General features: G+C 44.4%; 1 protein-coding gene across 1 annotated transcript in view; it reads right to left on the bottom strand.

Annotated features, from left to right (window-relative positions):
- The window catches only part of CHST8 (carbohydrate sulfotransferase 8), a 541,346-nt gene that overhangs the window by 365,888 nt on the left and 154,454 nt on the right, over nt 1–21,004 (bottom strand). The window contains exon 2 of the mRNA XM_077452763.1: nt 10,216–10,450. Coding sequence (XP_077308889.1) covers nt 10,216–10,414 — 199 coding nt within the window. The 5' untranslated portion in view covers nt 10,415–10,450. The remainder of the gene's footprint in view (nt 1–10,215; nt 10,451–21,004) is intronic.

Raw genomic sequence — 21,004 nt, 5'->3', positions numbered from 1 at the left:
GTGCCGAAGCCGAATGTTGAACATTTCGACAAAAAAAAACCCACCCCCTTCGCTCTTTTCCAGAATGGCTCATGAATGCAATCTTCCAGTGGAAGGTTTATCCAAATGCAACGGGGAGGGCAGACTGTACGGGGCCGTGCACTTTGCAAGATTTGCTTTCCTATGGATAAATGCAATCAAAGTTTATCTGTTTGCAGAAGCCGACCGGACGGGATTGTTTCAGCAGAAAGCAGAAGAAAATTGTAACTAATGTTGTGGAAAATGACTTGGATATTGCCTGCTCGGAACGGCATCACAATTAGGCTGGAATGGGAAGCACGGATGGAAGGGGAGACAAATGGAAACAAATCAACACAAACAGGCACTGTCAGGAGTACTTTACTGACGTAGAGTAATGAAAGCATTACTTAAGGTTCTCTCTGCGTGCTGATACAATCTGCTCCGGCTGAGGACATAGCTCTATGCCAACACTAACCAAATCAGCAGCTTTGAAAGAAGCATGCTCAGAAAAAGCGAGGGAGACATTTCTAGGGACTCTATGGTTTTATGTTGTTGGACATGAGATTCCAAAACCATGGTCGTTAATATGGACTTGACCCTCTTTGGGGCTATAAAAGCCTTCACTGTTCTGAAAAGGCTGTTCACAAGATTTTGGAGGGTGTCTGTGGGAATTTGAGCCCATTTGTGAGGTCAGATACTGATGTTGGATGAGAAGATCTGGTTCACAATTAGAGTTCCAATCCACCCCAAAGGTGATCAGTAGAGTTGAGATCAGCGACAGGCACTTGAGGCACTTTAGTTCCAACAGTTGGTAAACACTTGACCATTGCCTGTTAAATGTCACCATTCCATGAACAAGGTCACTAGGATGGGGTTGGTAACCTTTTTTGTGGCTAACAGCCTTCACTCTTCTTGGAAGGCTTTCCACAAGATTTTGGAGTGTGTTTGTGATAATTTGTGTCCATTTATGAGGTCAGGTACAGATGCTGAACTAAAAGACCTGGCTCAAAATCAGAGTTCCAATTCATCCCAAAGAAGTTCAGTAGGGTTGGAGTCAGGGCTCTGTCAAGGCCACTTTAGCTCCAAAAGTTGGTACCACCACACCTATATGAGCCAGTTGAACGTCCCATTTCAAAGCCATGGCAATTAAAATGGAGTTGGACCCCCATTGCGGCTATAACATCCTCCGCTGTTCCATTTTGGAAGGTGTCTGTTGGACTTTTTGCCTATTTGGAGGTCAGGTACTGATGTTGAATGAGAAGACCTGGCTCACAATTAACATTCAAATTCATCCCAAAGGTGGTCAGTAGGGTTGAGGTCAGGACACTTGAGTTCCTCTACACCAGTGATGGCGAACCTTGGCACCCCAGATGTTTTGAAGCTACATTTCCCATGATGCTCATGCATTCTACAGTGTGGTTGAGCATCATGGGAAATGTAGTTCCAAAACATCTGGGGTGCCAAGGTTCGCCATCACTGCTCTACACCAACCTGGCCAATCCATGGCTTTATGGAGCTGACTTTGCACATAGGGAACGGTCATGCAGGAACAATAAAGAATTTTCCCCAAACTGTTCTCCAATGTTGGAAGGGCACACTTGTCTACAATGTCTTTGTATGATGTAGTATGAACAGAACCCTCACTAGAAATATCTTAACCCAATCATTTGAAGGTTCGTCCACATATATTTGGCCATATACAGTGCATCTGGAAAGTATTCACAGCGCTTTACTTTTTCCACATTTTGTTATGTTGCAGCCTTATTCCAAAATAGATTAAATTCATTCTTTTCCTCAAAATTCTATAAACAATACCCCATAATGACAACGTGAAAGAAGTTAAAGAATCTTTTCATATTTATTAAAAATGAAAAATCACATATACATAAGTATTCACAGCCTTTGCCATGAAACTCAAAATTGAGCTCAGGTGCCTCCTGTTTCTCCTTGACATGTTTCTACAGCTTGATTGGAGTCCACCTGTGGTAAATTCAGTTGACTAGCCATGATTTGGAAAGGCACACACACCTGTCTATATAAAGGTCCCACAGTTAACAGTGCATGTCAGAGCACAAACCAAGCCATGAAGCCCAAAGAATTGTCTGTAGACCTCCGAGACAGGATTGTATGGAGGCACAGATCTGGGGAAGGGTACAGAAACATTTCTGCAGCATTGAAGGTCCCAATGAGCACAGAGGCCTCCATCATCCATAAATGGAGGAAATTCGGAACCACCAGGACTCTTCCTAGAGCGGGCCGCCCAGCCAAACTGAGCTATCAGGGTTGAAAGGTCTTAGGGAGGTGACCGAGAACCTCATGGTCACTCTGACAGAGCTCCAGCGTTTCCCTGTGGAGAGAAGAGAACCCTCCAGAAGAACAACTATCTCTGCAACCCCCCACCAATCAGGCCTGTATGGTAGAGTAGCCACGTGGAAGCCACTCCTCAGTAAAAGGCACATGACAACCTGCCTGGAGAATGGTTTCATCCTACTGGAGAAAAAAAAAATCAGATGAAGGCATTGCCAGGGAGAATACTGTGATCACAATAAATACCTATGAGTGTTACACTGATGCATTACTCAGCGTGAATATATATTATATTTGATGCTACCTCCACTTTAGGAAATGCCTCCTTGTCCCCGGGAGTTTACAATTCACAGGTGGCACTATGTTCAGCTGGTGAAGTGTGAGCGGTACCCTCAATGTAAAAATTGGTTTATGCAGACCACTTGCATCCAAACAGTTATTTGTATTCAATATCAAACGGCATCAGCTGGATTTTATTTCATTTGGACATGATTTGCATATATATTACATTTTAAAAGCCACGTGTAAAGCTTTGTGAAACATTTCCCGATGATACCGTGACATTTACTGGAGGCTGAGGAAACATGGAGGCTGCAAACCATCAAAACTCCTGACACACAGTCTGCAGAAGCTCCTTATCCTCTCAGGGATCTCCAAACTACGGCCTCAAGCTGTGTGCAGAACTACACATCCCATAAGGCATTGGAAAACTCTGACATTCACATACATGACTAGGCATGGTGGGGATTGTAGTTCCTGAACAAGTGGAGGGCCATAGTTTGGAGACCCCTCTGGATGTATCTGGTAAATGCGTTTAAGTGCAAAGGAGGCATTTGGGGGTTTTATAGACCCCAGATCCCTCCATAAAGAGTACCTGTCACTGTATATTACTGTCACACGCGATGTTTACATTCCTTCTGAAAGCAATAAAAGCATATCATAATAAAAAAAAAAAAGATTTTTTTTACTTGTGCTTACACAGCTGGGGGGAGGGGGGGCTGTGTAATATGCAGGGGGGCTGTGTAATGTAAAGGGGTCTAAAGGTATAGGGACTGTGTAGTGTAAAGTGGTCCAGAGGTGCGGGGGCTGTGTAATATAAAGGGGTCCAGAGGTGCAGGGGGCTGTGTAATGTAAAGGGGGCCAGACGTGCCGGGGCTGTGTAATGTAAAGGGGGCCAGAAGTGAAGGGGCTGTGTAATGGTAACTTCCCTTAATAACAGGTGAATGCGGCCCTTCATGCATTCACATACATTGAATCCGGCCCTTAGGTAGAAAAGGTTGCTGGTCCCTGCTCTACACTATGTAGCTGGGGGAGGGGGGCTGTGTAATATGCAGGGGGGCTGTGTAAATGTAAAGGGGTCTAAAGGTATAGGGACTGTGTAATGTAAAGTGGTCCAGAGGTGTGGGGGCTGTGTAATATAAAGGGGTCCAGAAGTGCAGGGGGTTGTGTAATGTAAAGGGGGCCAGACGTGCCAGGGCTGTGTAATGTAAAGGGGGCCAGAGGTGAAGGGGCTGTGTAATGGTAACTTCACTTAATAACAGGTGAATGCGGCCCTTCATGCATTCACATACATTGAATCCGGCCCTTAGGTAGAAAAGGTTGCTGGCCCCTGCTCTGCGCTATGTAGGCAGATCATGGCTGGTGGGATGGGCCAGAAGGGTGCTGTACATAGCTTCCTGAAAACAGTAATACCAACAACTGATGCTGAAACTCTATTAATTAAAGAACGAAAATTAACTTTAATGAATTAAAGGAGCAGGCCAGGGACAATTAGGCTGTGGAGAAAAGACCTGATGATGCTGGATGCTCTCCAGCTAGGAAATGAGGTAGGCTCTACCTGACTTTCTGCAGCAAGCTCACATTGTGTAATGAAATCAGAATAAGAATTTCAGTACAGGAGAGGAGCCTGTACAACTCTGGGAGACTGAAGGGAAGGCACAAGTTCAACCTTTAAATTAACATAAGAGGTGATGGCAGGGGAATACAAATGTTCCGGAGTCAAAACTGTGGCCCAAAGCCCCTAGCATATGGGTGCACCTCGAGTCGTTTTTTTGACCCATGATCAAAAACGGATTGCAATGGGTCACAATGGGTTGCTAGATGGAAGCAGATGTGCATCCATTTAAAGCCGTTCAGGTTCACCAAACTGAATGCAATAACTCTGTGTTGGATGTGGGTGAATAAAGGTGGACATACATCTATTTCACCCATAGGGATTATCACAAGAAAAAAACGAAACGGGCATGAAGGGGGTGTAGAACTGATTATTTTTTTGTAATGCAGCCCTTACAGCACAGGTGCCAATCATTCACTGCATCCAGAAGAATCCTTAGCAGCCATCTTGATAAAATTACAGACATCATCCACCAAAGAACCCCGAAGAAGGGGGCGTTCCCCAAAACATGTCACCTGTTTTTACAAAGACTAACACCAATAAAACAATGATTTCCTTTCAACTGAATACTTCTTGATTTTTCCACAGTTCCACGCAGCCTTTCTCAACCTTTTTAACATGGAGGAAGCCTTGAATTAAGTTTCCAGGTTCAGGGAACCCTGGCTAATAATTAATATGTCAATTGTTGACAGTACATTAGTGTGATGGTCACTTAGAGGAATTCTCTTTACATTTGTGGACATATCCCCCAACCCCACCCATCATTCATCATGGCTGGTAATGGTTACCCATCTGAGAGGCAGATGTTGTTCATTGCTCAAGCGACCTCTGAAAGAACCCTAGGGCTGCATAGAACCATGGTTGAGAAAGACTCGTCTAATTCTTCAGACAAAAGAGGTTCTCTCCTTAATTCCAAACTTTCCAATTTCATCGACCACAAACATGATACAACATTCTGCTGCTTATAATTAAATCTCTCAAAAACTGAACAAAGATTTACCAACAACCTACAAAATTATACACTGAAACAGTCAACCAAAGGAGGAGGCTAGGGCTAAATTGGGCCATTTTAGGTAGCTCAATTGGACTGCTCAAACTTGGATTTGTTGGCCTGAGTCCATGGGTATTGGTTAAGTATCAAAACTCCTTCTGGCCCATACAATTTAAAATCTTTTTTTAATAAGATTTCTTATTAATTTATTCTTATCTATTTATAATAAGAATTCATCAGCTTCAAAAAGTTTGGGAGGAGGTCAACTGAAGGTATATGGACCTGTAAAAGAACTCTGATGGAACCCAGAATTATCTCAAAGTGATCTCAAACACAATGCATGCTGCATTTGTTGTCTATACGAGCCCTGAATGTGAGCTGCTACATAAGAGATCTTCAGTAGTGCAACTGAGCAATTGATCTACTCTTGCAAAATGCCGCAATTTAATCACATAGCAGAAGCTGTTAGCAACTGATCTCATCTCTTCTCCTCCATAGGCTTCAAAGAAAGTAGGGCATAGCTCAACAATTGCTCATTTAGGAGATTCTTGGGAAATTTTTCCTATTAAAATATACCTTGTGACATTAAAATATATGCAAAGAAGAAGCCGACGCTTCAGGCGCAGAATCTACCCCCACCCATGGGACCAGGAGCTGGCCGAATAGGTCACCGCTCTCAGCTCAATGAGGACTTGGATTGACTATTCTGGGCAGCACAGAGAGAGAATGTGAGCCCCCAACTACATTAGACTATCATGTTATTTTTTTCTCTTGCAGAATGGGAAAGTAAGGGCAAGACTAATGAGCTGTTTTAGGTAACGCAGGCAGAGGATGTCCTCCACAGCCAGAGAACTAGTAAACTGATGACAGTAATTCTCTCATAACACATCCACATTAGTAAAACAACATTACATGGAAAAGCAAATCTGAAATCTCCAATCCGAAAATCCTGTGTGAGCCCAAAACTATGTCAGACTGTTCCTTTACTTTTCCCTGTGCAGCATTTTAGCTATTTTGAGTAAAACAGATAGAGGGTGTCCACCACAGTAAGTAGAGGGTGTCCACCACGGTAAGTTGATGACCGTACTTCTCTTAGATCAGGTCCGCATTAATAAATCAACATTACATGGAAAATTTAATCTGGAATCTCTGTTCTCAAAATCCTGTATGAGCCCCCAAATGTTAGACTGTCCCTTTAAATTTCCTCGTGCAGTATAGGAGAGTAAGGGCAAGATTCTGATTGGCTTTTTTGGGTAACACAGACAAAGAATGTCCACAACAGTCAGGGATCCATATTATTAAATGAAAATTGCATTGAAAAGCAAACCTTAAGACTGGGTTCATACTAGTCCGAATTGGATGTGTTGTTCTCCACATCCAATTTGCAATAGCAAGAGATTGTGACTGGCTCTCTATGGAGCTGGTTCACATATCTCCGGTGCGAATTTGCACCAGGTCCTGTACATCTTTTCGTCCGTTTCATGTCCAAATTTAACCAAAAATTGGGGCTGAAATTGTACCTCAAGCGGTGAACGGGGACACGCACCGGACCCCGCATGCGTCTTAGATGTGAACCCAGCTTCAATCTCCCATTTTGAAATCCTGTGCAAGCCCTCAACTATGTCAGGCCGTTCCTTTGTGTTTTCCTCATTCAGCATGGGAGAGTAAAAAAAAAATACTAATAGGGTATTTTGGGTACAGACAGAGGATGACCACTTCAACCAGGCAACTAAAAAGTACGTTGATGATTGTAAATCTCTTATAACAGTTCCACATCAACATCATGTAGAGATGCAAAACTGAGATCTCCCCTTTTTAAACCCAATGTGAGCCCCAACTACAGAGGTTGGAAAAACATATGGAAACACCAAGTAAAAGAACAAAATTGTTACCTAATATGGTGTTTGAACCACCTTTGGCATCCAAGATGGCTTGAATTCTCCTGGAAATTTACAAATATTATTCCTAGTCACAATCCTGCGAAATGTCCTTTTGTCTCTTTTGGTCAGTTGACCGTGTTGACAACGATTATGCTTCGCAGATAATGTTTTCCTGGAAACTTTGATACTGTGCCTTACGACACCACAAATAAATCGGCAACTGCAGTGACAGAGGCACCAGCTAAGAGGGCAACAACAATCTGCCCTCTTTGAAAACTCAGCAAGTATGGGGAGGGGGGTGATAAGTCAAAAAAGGTCAGTTGATTCGGAATGTTCTGGTGGGTCCTCTAGGACAGTGTTTCTCAACTCCAGTCCTCAAGGCGCCCACACAGGTCATGTTTTCAGGATTTCCCGCAGATGAAACAGCTGTGGTAATTACTGAGGCAGTGAAACTGATCAAATCACCTGTGCAAAATAATGGAAAGCCTGAAAACATGACCTGTTGGGGCGCCTTGAGGACTGGAGTTGAGAAACACTACTCTAGGATACGTAATTTAAGGTTAGCTGACCCCTCCAGAAAATACCAGGACAATATTTAAAGCGGGAGTAAACCCAGTTTCAAAAAACACTTACATTCCCGGCACGTCAGAAATGCTAACTTTCACATTTGTTGTGCTCTCAACCAAACTTTCAAACCATCCAATGGCTGGTGTCATAACTGATCACATGTACAGCATTTTGGCAGTTGAAGAAATATTAGAGGCCAAGATGGCGGCTTCCTTGACTGAAAATGATAGGAGGGCTTACTTCCACTTTAAGCAAGAGGCTGAGGGGGGTCTTTTCCAGTCACCAGAGGGATATTTGAAGCACGCCCCAACGATATTGTTTACAGTTTTAAAGTATTGATTAAATTAGTTATGGTGAACTGTTAAAGTGGTTGTAAACCCTTAGAAACCACCTTGACCTACAGGTAAGCCTAGATTAAGGCTTACCTGTAGGTCCAAGAAATATCTCCTAAACCTATACGGTTTAGGAGATATTTACCTGAAGACAGCCATCGCTGTCTACGGCGCATGCGCCGTAGACAGCGGCGCGCAGGCGCACTGGGTAAGCCGCAGATCGCGGCGATATGCCGCGAGTGTCGGCTCCCGTGCACATGCGCGCGAGTGACTTCATCGCTGCTCCGGCAAATCACAGCGATGCATAGTAGTCCATTATGCTTTACCTTTGCAGGGAATCAAAGAATCAGGGTTTACTTCCTCTTTAATTGTTTATATTTGCAAAAACCAATAAACAAGGCCAGGACCATTATTAATCCAGTTTGGTGTGTCTACTCAGGGGCGTAACTATAGGGGGTGCAGCAGTCGCGACCGCAACTGGGCCCTGTGATGCAGGGGGCCCATACAGCCCCCTCTACATATGGCCGGCAGCAGCATAGGCAGCTAGCACACACTATTACATACCCCTCCATATCCCCCTGGGGACTGGGACCCCTTCTCACGTGAGGACAGTAACTTCATCTGCCCTGGAGAAAAGGACCTCATCTCTTCTGGGGACGAGGACCCAATTCTGCCTAGGGACAGTCCCCCAATGGGACACCTAAAAATGTAAAAAAATAAAAACTACTGATACTAGTGGTGGAACTACAGGGCTCACAAAGGTCATACCTGTGACCACGCCCTGGAGTTCCACCGCCGGACTCGGAGGGAAAGGCCCTGGCTGGGGTTCAGGGGGGCCCTTCATGGTTTCTTGCATCGGGGCCCTGAAGGTTCTAGTTACGCCACTGTGTCTACTGTTCTTTGTATGTTTGGAGTTTATGCCGCTTGCCGTCCCATGTTACATCACTTCCGCTTTCAATGCGAAACATATTATCACTTTTACACCTGCAAATCACGCATTTCCAAATTTTTGTCCAAGCCCTGTATGTCAAACTGTTCCTTTACTATTCCTCATACAGCATAGGAGGGTAAGGAAAAGACTCTGACTGGGCAACACAGAAAGAGCATGTCCATCACTAGCAGTCAACTTGTAAGTTGATGACCATAATTCTCTCGTAACAGATCCACATTAATGAATTAACATCACATGGAAAAGCAAATCTGGAATCTCCCATCTCAAAATCCTGTGTGAGCCCACAACTATGTTAAACTGTTCCTTTACTTTTCTCTATGCAGCATGTGAGAGTAAGGGAAAAACTCAGATTGGCTATTTTGGGCAACACCGACAAAGGATGTCCACCATAGCCAGGCAAATAGAAAGTTGATGACTATAAGTTCTCATAAGCCCCCAACTATGCCAGACCATGCCTTTACTTTTTCCCATGCAGCATGGAAGACTAATGCCCTGTACACATGGTCGGACATTCCGACGACAAAATCCGTCTGATTTTTTCAGACGGATTTTGGTCTAAACTTGTCTTGCATACACATGGTCAGACAAAGTTGTCGGAAAATGTACGACGGGACTATAAAGAGGCCAGTAGCCAATAGCTTCGGTCTCGGAATTTATTCTGAGCATGCGTGGCACTTTGTGCGTCAGAATTGTATACACACGATAGGAATTTAAACGTTCGGATTTTAGTTCCAGATCTCAAACTTTGTGTGTCAGAAATTCCGATTGGAAAAAGTCAGATGGAGCCCACACACAATCAGAATTTCTATCAACACAGTCCGATCTCACATTTTACGTCGGAAAGTCTGATCATGTGTACAGGGCATTAAGAAAATACAGATTGCCTGCTTTAGGAAACACAGACAGGCACATTGACAAGCCTTTTTTCACAGGACATAACCTTAAAGCCTAATTCCAGCCATATTTTTTTTCAGTCTGGATAAAGTGAGGAAGAGTTAAAATTCCTCTCAGGTTCTAATTACTGTCTGTGACTCTATATAGGAGATTATTTCTCATCTCTGTGATGCAGATACAAAAATTACGGCGTACGATTGTCACCAGGGACAAAAGCATTGTTGGATGTTCTAAGCTTTCCCCATTTTACTAAAATAGTGTCTCTGTTCAAGAGATTTCCCATCATCTGGGAAGTTGACAGAGGATCTAACCCTTCCCCAAGTTTACCAACTTTGGCTGGAGCTGCACTCTAAAAATAACATAAAATGACAAGAAGCAAAAAAAAGAGGGAGTCTGACCTGGAGCCAATCCCTGCTGGTGAACCATTTCCACGGGATCTTGTAGGTGGATGAAAACAACGAGGCCGGCAAGTCCAAACAGCAAAATGAAGGAGAACATGCATGTCAGCCTCATAATTACTCCTCTCCGATCAGTCCTGAGACCAGCAAAAAAAAAATATACCATTCCATCCGCCGTCAGGAGTCCATCTGCTCTCATTTTCTCATCTTCTCACCTCCGTCCTGTGCAGCACCACTAGAAAACATAAAGAAATACATAGGTTTTAAAGTAGACTGATCATGAAAATTCACTATTCGTCATAATCAATACACGTCATCGGGCATTCAGAGCATTGTGGGTGTTTCGTGTCTGCAGAAAGTCACAAGAGCACTATTCCTCCCAATGATATCAACGATGGGACACTATTCCTCCCAATGATATCAACGATGGAACACTATTCCTCCCAATGATATCAACGATGGAACACTATTCCTCCCAATAATATCAACGATGGAACACTATTCCTCCCAATGATATCAACGACAGGACACTATTCCTCCCAGTGATATCAACGATGGAACACTATTCCTCCCAATGATATCAACGATGGAACACTATTCCTCCCAATGATATCAACGATGGAACACTATTCCTCCCAATGATATCAACAATGGAACACTATTCCTCCCAATAATACCAACAATGGGACACTATTCCTCCCAATGATATCAACGACGGGACACTAATACTCCCAATGATATCAACGATGGGACACTAATACTCCCAATGATATCAACGATGGGACACTAATACTTCCAATGATATCAACGTCGGGACACTAATACTCCCAATGATATCAACGATGGGACACTATTACTCCTAATGATATCAACGATGGGACACTATTCCTCCCAATGATATCTACGATAGAGCACTATTCCTCCCAATGATATCAACAATGGAACACTATTCCTCCCAATGATATCAACGACAGGACACTATTCCTCCCAGTGATATCAATGATGGGACACTATTCCTCCCAATGATACCAACGACGGGATACTATTCCTCCCAATGATACCAACGATGGAACACTATTTCTCCCACTGATACCAACAATGGGGCACTATTCTTCCCCCTAATACCAAATGTGGCGATGTTTACTTCCACTGATTTCCACTCCCGCCGGCCACAGTCCCCCCTGTCCCTTTGTTTAAAAAGTTTGCAGATCCCTGATCCAGATGATGTAGGTCCACTTTAACAAATGGTTTGGATTATACCCCCACTTTAACACAAAATGATAAATACGGTAAGGTGTTGTCCATTGTCAAAATTGTCACATTTGCCGTTCAATTCCCTGGAAACAGAGTGACACCACTGTGGAGCAAAACTTCATAAAAGCTGATGGAAGGTGTCTGTGCTCTTCATAGCCTGCGAGGTGCTCACTTCATCATACAAACTGCAGCAGGACCGTACGAGCTGGACTGACTGATTGATATTGACTGCAAGGGCATTTTACTTTCAGTATACATTAATCAGCCTGTTACACCATGCATTGGCTCTGTGCTATCCCAGGGAGAGAGGCTGAGCACGCACAGCTTAAGAATCAAATCAGAATGGCACAGGCAGACCTACAAGCTCCAGGAGAGCAGACTGTGCCAGTGGTGTGACTATGGGGCCCCGGAGGATGGAGCCCACTTCCAACTATGATACAGTTGAGAGACAAGAGGAAACTCCATGTTTTACTTGAAGAAGAGGAGCCTTTGTTTTCCTATGGTGGGCGTTCACACCATTGCATTGTAGTAGTGTATGCTGAAAAAAAAAGCACAAAAAAAAAGCACAAAAAAAAACTTTCTTATGCCGCGTACACACAACCGGACTTTTTGACAGTAAAGGTGCGACGGAACGAGTCTGTCGGACAATTCGATCGTGTGTGGGCTCCATCGGACCTTTGCTTGCCAAAAATCTGGCGGACTTTAGAAATAGATCATGTTTTAAATTTTCCCACCAGAACTCCACCGGACCGAGAAATCCGTTCGTGTGTATGCTAGTCCGATGGACAAAAACCGACGCTAGGGCAGCTATTGGCTACTGGCTATGAACTTCCTTATTCTAGTCCGGTCGTACGTCATCACGTTCGAATCCGTCGGACTTTGGTGTGATTGTGTGTGGCCAAGTCCGTTCATTCGGGAAGTCCGTCGGAACTTCACCGAAAGTCCGTCAGAAAGACTGTCGGACCTAGTCCCTCGAAAAGTCCGGTCGTGTGTACGCGGCATTAGCGCAAACTGCTGCATCGCAGAGTCGCTGTGGTGAAGAGATCTGATAGATGAACTTCAGTCATCATATTTTTTCCATACTTATATTGAGCCAGCTTGGCAGAATGTATGCTCTATCCTGGTTCTCTTCTCCTAGCCATCACAGCACTCCTTCAGTGTTACCTACAACTCTGTCTCCTCCTCTACGTTGCCCCTTTCTGCGGAGGTCCCCCAAGGCTCTGTTCTTGGACCTTCTCTTATCTATCTACACTTCTTCCCTTGGTCACTTGATAACCTCCCGCGGCTTCCAATACCATCGCTACGCTGATGACACCCAACTCTATCTCTCTACTCCTCACCTCACTCCTTCAGTCTCCTCTCATATTACTAACGGACATATCAGCATTGATGTCGTACCACTAAATCTCTCTAAAACTGAGCTGGTAAGATTCACCACCACCCATGCCCCTCTCCATGACTTTTCTGCCAAAACCAACAATGCAAGCATCAATCCCTCCCCTCATGCCAGGGTACTAGGTGTAATCTTAGACTCTGACCTGTGCTTTCAGCCCCAAATCCAATCGTTGTCAAATGCTTGTAGACCACACCTCAGTAACATCTCCAAAATTCTCCCCTTTTTAACTAATGAAAGCCCCAAGCTATTCATTCACTCCCTTGTTATCTCTCACCTTGACTATTGTAACTCTCTCCTCATAGGCCTCCCTCGCCATAGGCTATCCACTCTTCAGTCTATCATGAATGCTGCAGCCAGACTCATCTACCTTACCAACCGCTCAGTTTCTGCCAACCCTCTCCGCCAATCCCTCCACTGGCTCCCAATCGCCCAGCGAATAAAATTCAAAATACTAACCTCAACATACAAAGCCATTCACAACTCTGCCCCGAGCTACATCACCGATCTTGTCTACAAATATCACCCAAATCGTGCCCTCCGTTCTTCTCAAGACGTCCGGCTCTCGAGCCCCCTTGTCTTCTTCTCCTCCCATGTTCGTCGCCAGGATTTCTCCAGAGCCTCTCCCACCCTGGAACTTTCTAACTCAACCTGTCCGGCTATTTCTCACTTAATCTGCCTTTAGGCAATCACTGAAAACTCATCTCTTTAGGGAAGCCGCCTATCACACCTCCAACAAATCTTTTACCACTTCCACCAGCTCAATCCCTACAGTTGTAACATTTTTTACCACCTGCCGCAACCTATTAGATTGTAAGCTCTTCTGAGCAGGGCCCTCTTAACCTTCTTGTATTTTATTGTATTGTAACTGTATTGTCTCCCTTTTATATTGTAAAGCACTGCATAAACTGTTGGCGCTATATAAATCCTGTATTATAATAATAATAATAATAATAATAATAATAATAATAATGTGATGCCTGGTCTTCCAGTTGCTGGGCCAAAAGGCTGCCCTTCTACCTAGTAACCACGCGAAGCAGCTCACTTGGCATGCCACCAATCAGAGAACACCATGCATTTTTTCTCAATAAATGAAAAGTGTTCTCTGATTGGATGAAGTGGAGGTGAGGGTCACTGACATCACTACTGACCTTGTCCAATCAGAGAATGCTTTGCATTCATTGAGAAAGATGCAAGGTGTTCTATGAATGGTGCCATGCCGAAAAAAGTGACACCTTTTGTTACTATCAAAAAGGGAAGACGCTTGGTTATGGTCATTATTGTAATAGCTACAGCTCCTACGGGGCTTTTTTTCATAGAGAATAGGTGCAGGTACTCCCCACTTCACCCCTTCTCTCTGTTCCCTTCCCACCTCCGAGAGTGATCCTCTGCAGTCAGCAACAGTAGATCTCTCAGCAACAATAGATCCCTGAAGCAACCATAGACCCCCCCTCCAGCAACAATATATCCCCCAGCAACAACAGATTATGCCCCCCTCCAGCAACAATAGACCCTCAGCAACAAAATACTATTCCAACAACAATAACCCCACCCAGCAACAATAGACCCCAATGTAATAATACAGTAGATTTCCCAGCAACCAGAAACCATAGACCCCTCCCTCAACAGTAGATCCCTCCCAGTAACATATGATCCCACAGCGACAGAAGATCCCCCAGCAGCCAGGATCAATAGACCCACCTGCAGCCCATTCAGTGGTGGAGGTGATGGAACTGGGTTCCCCCATGTTCCCACTGAAAAAAAGCTCTGGATTTGTGTAGCAATCTGTGTGAGACTTCCTATAATAAAGACCGCTCACTGCTGCTCTCTCTCCTTGTGCAGGGGGACTGGTCTGGTCTCCGCCCCCTCCTGCAGTTTTCTACAGGCATCCTTTAGTGGGTGGAGCCTGCTGGGCCCCTCCCACGGCTCTACTCTCTCCACCCTGCTACTCTTACAAAGTCATCGATACTCTTGCAATGTAATATCTGGGTTTACAAAGGCATTTGGGGCACATACCGTGGATTTACTTTACATCCTTTTTGGCTACTGAGGAAAATATTTAACTGAAAGTTTTTGTGCCCGGAAATCAGCTTTAATCCGATGACACTCCTGGACTCACCCTCTATTCCCTTTATATTTTGCCCTTACCTTGTAATACCTTAGGAGTTATTCTTTCCACCGCACACAACCCATAGTAATCACTTAATTACTTTGGCAAAGCTTAAAGCATTTGTTACCCCCACACTTCATATTCCTGGTATGTGCCTCTGCTGTACCATGTACTCGTATGAGAAAGTCTCCGGTTCTCTTTGTATTGCTTCCTTTGTGTAAAAACCCCAGTGTTCCTGCCAGTCCCTCTGTTTTCCTATTAAAAACTGACCACACTAAGCAAAAGAGCACACTGGTCAGTTCTCTAGCTGTGCTGGGAAATCAGCCTTCTCTCCCCCATGATCAGACTTGTCCTGACAAGCCACCCCACCGTACAGCCATTCACTGGGAAGCTCACTGTACTGCTGCTTCTTCTCCCCCCCCCCCAGCTCTAATGAAGCTGAGAACAGAGGGAATGTGATCACTTATAAATAAGGGGAAAACATATATTTATAATGTTTTTTCATATCTATACACAAATGCTTTGCATTTCATTTCTATTTTAAACAGAACGGTTTGTTTTACAAGGTAGTCGTTTACAATCACTTTAAATGTGTGTGGGGGAGGGTTTGTGTGTGTGTGGGGGGGGGGGGGGGGCGGCATATGAAATTAATGGAGCTATGTATTTAATCTGATGTAAAATGTAATCGGTTCTCTGAGCGTCATTTCTGATGTGCGTGAAGTTTATGTTGTATTTAATAAAATATCACAGAGCTGCGGCTGAAGAGGGCAGCCATTTAACCCGACCAAATTGACCCCAATCAAAATCCCAGCTGGGGATAGATTAAGAAAATATCACATGCTTATTATGTAGAATTAATTACTTTCCATGGCTGTCGTGTCCTTTGTATTCGAGATAGTACAGATGTAGCCGGTTGTAGAACTATCCGAGAAACAATTTGTATGCCGGCGCTGATAAGTTCACGTTACAGATGTGCGTTTTACTTGGGGGGGGGGGGGGGGAGGCTGGAAGGAAGGGAGGGAAGAAGAGGGAGTGAAAGAGAAAGAAAGGGAATGAAGAAAAGGAAGAAAGGAAATTATGAAAGAGTAAAGAAAGGGAAGTAGGGAGGAGGAAATATGGAAGGAAGGGAAGAAGGGGGGAGGGAAATTATTTGTGTGCTTAATGCCTTTTTTTTTCTTTTTTTCTTTTTTTTATTATTTTAGAATGTGGAGGGTGAGGTTTTTATTGAAAATAAGAGAAGAGAAAAAAACGGGAAGGAAGATGGAAAGGGAAGAAAAGGTGTATGATTTTAAAGTGATTGTAAGCCTTCATTTTTTTTTATTTAAAATAACAAACATGTCATACTTACCTCCACTGTGCAGCTCGTTTTGCACAGAGTGGCCCCAATTTTCCTCTTCTGGGGTCCCTCGGCGGCTCCTCACATCAGATAATGCTCTAGGAGAAGCTCTCCCCTGTGGGGGGGGGGGTACCTTGCGGGCGCGCTCCTGAGTTCAGCAACTCGGCTCCGCACCCCAGTGCCTGCGTCATTGGATTTGATTGACAGCAGCGGGAGCCAATGGCTGCGCTGCTATCGATCTATCCAATAAAGAGCCGGGACCCCGTACAGAGAGAGACAGCACGTCTCTGCCGAGGGAAATATGGAGCTCAGGTAATCGGGTAGGAGAATAAAAAGAAGAAGAAGAGAAGAAGAGGAGAAGAAGAGGAAGAGGAAGAAGAGGAAGAGGAAGAAGAAGAAGAAGAAGAAGAGGAGAAGGAGAAAAATAAGAAGAAGAAGAGGAGCAGAAGAATAAGAAGAGTAGAAGAAAAAGAATAAGAAGAAGAGAAGAAGAAGGGAGGAGGAAGAGAAGAAGGGAGGAGAAAGAGAAGAAGGGAGGAGAAGGAGAAGAAGGGAGGAGGAGGAGGGGGGAGAAGAGAGAAGAAGAGAGGAGGAGAAGAAGAGAGGAGAAGGCGAGAGAAGAAGAAAAGAGGAGAAGACGAGTGGAGAAGAAGAGAGGAGAAGACAAGAGAAGAAGAAGAGAGGAGAAGACGAGAGAAGAAGAGAGGAGAAGATGAGTGGAGAAGACGAGAGGAGAAGAAGAGAGGAGAAGAAGAGAGGAGAAGACAAGAGAAGAAGAAGAGAGGAGAAGACGAGAGAAGAAGAGAGGAGAAGATGAGTGGAGAAGACCAGAGGAGTAGACGAGTGGAGAAGACGAGAGGAGAAGAAGAGAGGAGAAGAAGAGAGGAGAAGATGAGTGGAGAAGACAAGTGGAGAAGACGAGAGGAGAAGACGAGAGGAGAAGATGAGAGGAGAAGACGAGTGGAGAAGAAGAGAGGAGAAGACGAGTGGAGAAGAAGAGAGGAGAAGACGAGTGGAGAAGAAGAGAGGAGAAGACAAGAGAAGAAGAAGAGAGGAGAAGAAGGGAGGAGAAGACCAGTGGAGAAGACGAGTGGAGAAGACGAGAGGAGAAGAAAAGAGGAGAAGACAAATGGAGAAGACGAGAGGAGAAGACGAGTGGAGAAGACGAGAGGAGAAGAAGAGAGGAGAAGATGAGTGGAGAAGACCAGAGGAGAAGACGAGTGGAGAAGAAGAGAGGAGAAGACAAGTGGAGAAGACCAGAGGAGAAGAAGAGAGGAGAAGACGAGAGAAGAAGAGAGGAGAAGACGAGTGGAGAAAACCAGAGGAGAAGAAAGAAGAAGGCAAAAAAGGAAGGCAATAGAAGGAAGAAGAGAGACAAAGAGAGAGTAATGAAAGGGGGTAAAGGAAGAAAAGGAAAAAAGCAAGAAGGGAATGGAAGAGAAGAAGGAAGGGAAGAGAAAAAAGGCAGGGAAGGAAATGGAAAAATAAAGGTAAGAAAAGAGAAGAAGGGGAGGGAAGGAGAAAGAACGAAAGGAAGGAAGGAAGTTACCAAATCTTTCAGCAATCTGTCTTGCAGTGGCTTTGTTAAATAAGGCAGAATAGCAAACGATCCAGATTTATTATGTATAAACTTTAAGGAAAGAAAATGTGTGTTCCATCCTCTGTCTGCCCCACCTTAGATCACACCAGCATTTAAATGACCGAATCAAACATCAGAGAGCCCCCCCCCCTCCTTCCCATCTATGCCTCATTCCTCCAAACACATCATTAGAAGCGACATGTCCATTTCCTTTCACAGTCCCCACTTTGTGGATTAGATCCCAATGAGGGATATAGAAATCATTTGTCAAGTCTATTCCTGAGTTAATGGACGCTCTCCTTTCATGCGTTTGGTGCCTTTCAGGGTGCGCTCATGCAGATAACGCTGCGCTCTCCTGCAGAAGATGGGGGGGGGGGGTGACATCCTCATTCATAAGGACAGAATAGGAATTGTTTTGACAGCCGCAATTCCTTGTCACATTTTCTCGCCATGTGGGGAGCGCAGAACCCGAAAAAGTCATTCTGAGCATTTGTCCTGATTTCCTCCGGAATGCACACAAGCCTTGCACTCATTCCTGTCTACTGTATTCAGTTAAATGAAATAATAGTAAAGAATGCAGTCCATAGGCACAATCTTGTGCAAATCCAATACTAAAGCAGCGCTCCTGTCAGTCCATTAAAACATGACCGGCATTTATATATTTGGTCATACAAGAAACATAGGGATGACACTTGGTGAATGGAATTCTGAAAGCAGACGGGGATCCTAGTGGATGTTAAAAGTAAAAAACATGTATTCAATTAAAGGAGAACTCCGGGCAGATATGAAATCTTTCAGTGAGGACAGCTGTTCCGGAGACAACTGCCAAAAGTAGGATTTTACCTTAACTTCTTGAGGGTTTCTTCTTACTTTCTTCCCAGGACAGGAAGTCAGGGTAAAATCCCACCATTGGGGATAGACCATAAAAAGAATAGGCTGCGCCTCCGGCAGATCTTGCATGCCGTCCAGCAGCCAACTGAAGGGTGAACGCAGGCAGGCTGACAATGCTGCTGATCATTGCTAGGCAGTGGTTTAGCGTTGTCATCCTGCAACAGGAAGTGCTGTTACTGGCAGGATCTCCAGGTAAGAATGGTTTGCTTATGAATACCGCATTCATGCTTCATGCCAAATATACAGATTGATAGGCTTGATACACTTTGGCTAGAATTCTACTTTCCCATTGCTACAAATCAGGATTCATTTTGCACTTCTCTGTCTTTTGCAAAATCAATTCTGATTGCTTCCTCCTTTTTGAACAATGAGCCGTTTCAACCAAAACTTTTTAGGCTACAGAAGGGAAGGGTTAGAACCTTTGTCTGAGCTTTTATTGCTGCCCGTGCCTTCTTACTCTTTTGGGTTGAATTTCACTGGATTCTTGACCTGGAAACATCATCCACCAAAAATTTTAGAATCAGGACACAGACAAAAAAGAACTTGTCAGAAGTTCTAGGCATCCTCTAAACCAAGGGAGCCAGACAGTGGCCAGTGGGGGTAGAAACTGTTCTGGCATCAGTGGGATTAAACAGTGCATCTTTTGCATTAGCGGGAGGAATAGTGCCCCATAATTGATGTCAGTGGGAGGAATGGTTCCCCATTATTGGAGTCAGTGGGAGGAATAGTGCCCGTCATTGGTTTTGGTGGGAGGAATAGTGCCCCGTCATTGTTGTCAGTGGGAGGAATAGTGCCCCATGCTGGGTGTCAGTGGGAGGAATAGTGCCCCACCATTGGTGTCAATGGAAAGAATAGTGCCCCATCGTTGGTATCAGTGGGAGGAATAATGCTCCATCATTGGTATGCGTGGGAGGAATAGTGCGCCATCGTTGGATGAGTGGGAGGAATAGTGTGCCATCAATGGTGTCAGTGGGAGGAAAAGTACCCAATTATTGATGATAGTGGGAGGAATAGTGCCTCATCATTGGTGTCAGTGGAAGGAATAGTGCCCCATCGTTGGTATCAGTGGGAGGAATAATGCTCCATCATTGGTATGAGTGGGAGGAATAGTGCACCATCGTTGGATGAGTGGGAGGAATAGTGCCCCATCATTGGCGCCAGTGTGAGGAAAAGTACCCAATTATTGATGATAGTGGGAGGAATAGTGCCTCATCATTGGTGTCAGTGGAAGGAATAGTGCCCCATCGTTGATATCAGTGGGAAGAATAGTGTGCCATCGTTGGATGAGTGGGAGGAATAGTGCCCCATCATTGGTGTCAGTGGGAGGAAAAGTACCCAATTATTGATGATAGTGGGAGGAATAATGCCTCATCATTGCCATCAGTGGGAGGAATAGTGCCCCATCATTGGTTTCAGTGGGAGAAATAGTGCCCAATTATTGATGTCAGGGGGAAGAATAGTGCTCCATCATTGGTATCAGTGGGAGAAATAGTGCCCAATTATTGATGTCAGGGGGAAGAATAGTGCTCCATCATTTGTTAAGTGGGAGGAATAGTGCCTCATCATTGGTATCAGTGGGAGGAATAGTGCCCCATCATTGGTATCAATGGGAGTAATAGTGCCCTATCATCGGTGTCAGTGGGATAAATAGTACCCTGTTGTTGATGTCAGTAACAAAAACTATGCCCCATTGTTGGTGTCGGTGGGAGGAATAGGGTCTTGCATCAGTGGGAGGGAAAAAAAGTGCCCCAAAGGCCAGACAGACAAAGGTAAGCAAGGGGCCACACCCGGTCCCTGGGTCGCAGTTTGGAGACCACTACTCTAAATTGTCCAAAACTAAAAACGGTTCCACTTTCACTCAAGTGCTCAGGAAACATGGAAGCTTGATGTGCAGCACAGAAAACAAAGTCAGGAAATAATGGACGTACATTATAGAAGAAAGATCACCAATCTAACGATTATCTGGCATACCATCGAGCTGCTGAAAGGTGCAGTTGGCCGCACATTTATCCTTGTATACAAGGCTAACCAAGAGATGTATCAGGGATTGGCATATTCTTCACAATTCTTTGGACTTTTATGTCTCTCAGCACATTTTCTGTAATACTGTATTAGTCATATGGTATGGACGACTTCTCATTATTTTATATAATATTTTTGTGTTTGTATTATATAACAATTTGATGTATGCAAGGGCACAATATTGAGATGATATTGGTAAAATAC

Source organism: Lithobates pipiens, unplaced genomic scaffold (assembly GCF_037356315.1).
Source record: "Lithobates pipiens isolate NorthernLeopardFrog02 unplaced genomic scaffold, aLitPip1_a1.2 Scaffold_10, whole genome shotgun sequence".
Taxonomy (NCBI): Eukaryota; Metazoa; Chordata; class Amphibia; order Anura; family Ranidae; genus Lithobates; species Lithobates pipiens.
The sequence above is the reverse complement of the archived record's forward strand: the minus strand, read 5'-3'. Positions and strand labels throughout refer to the sequence as shown.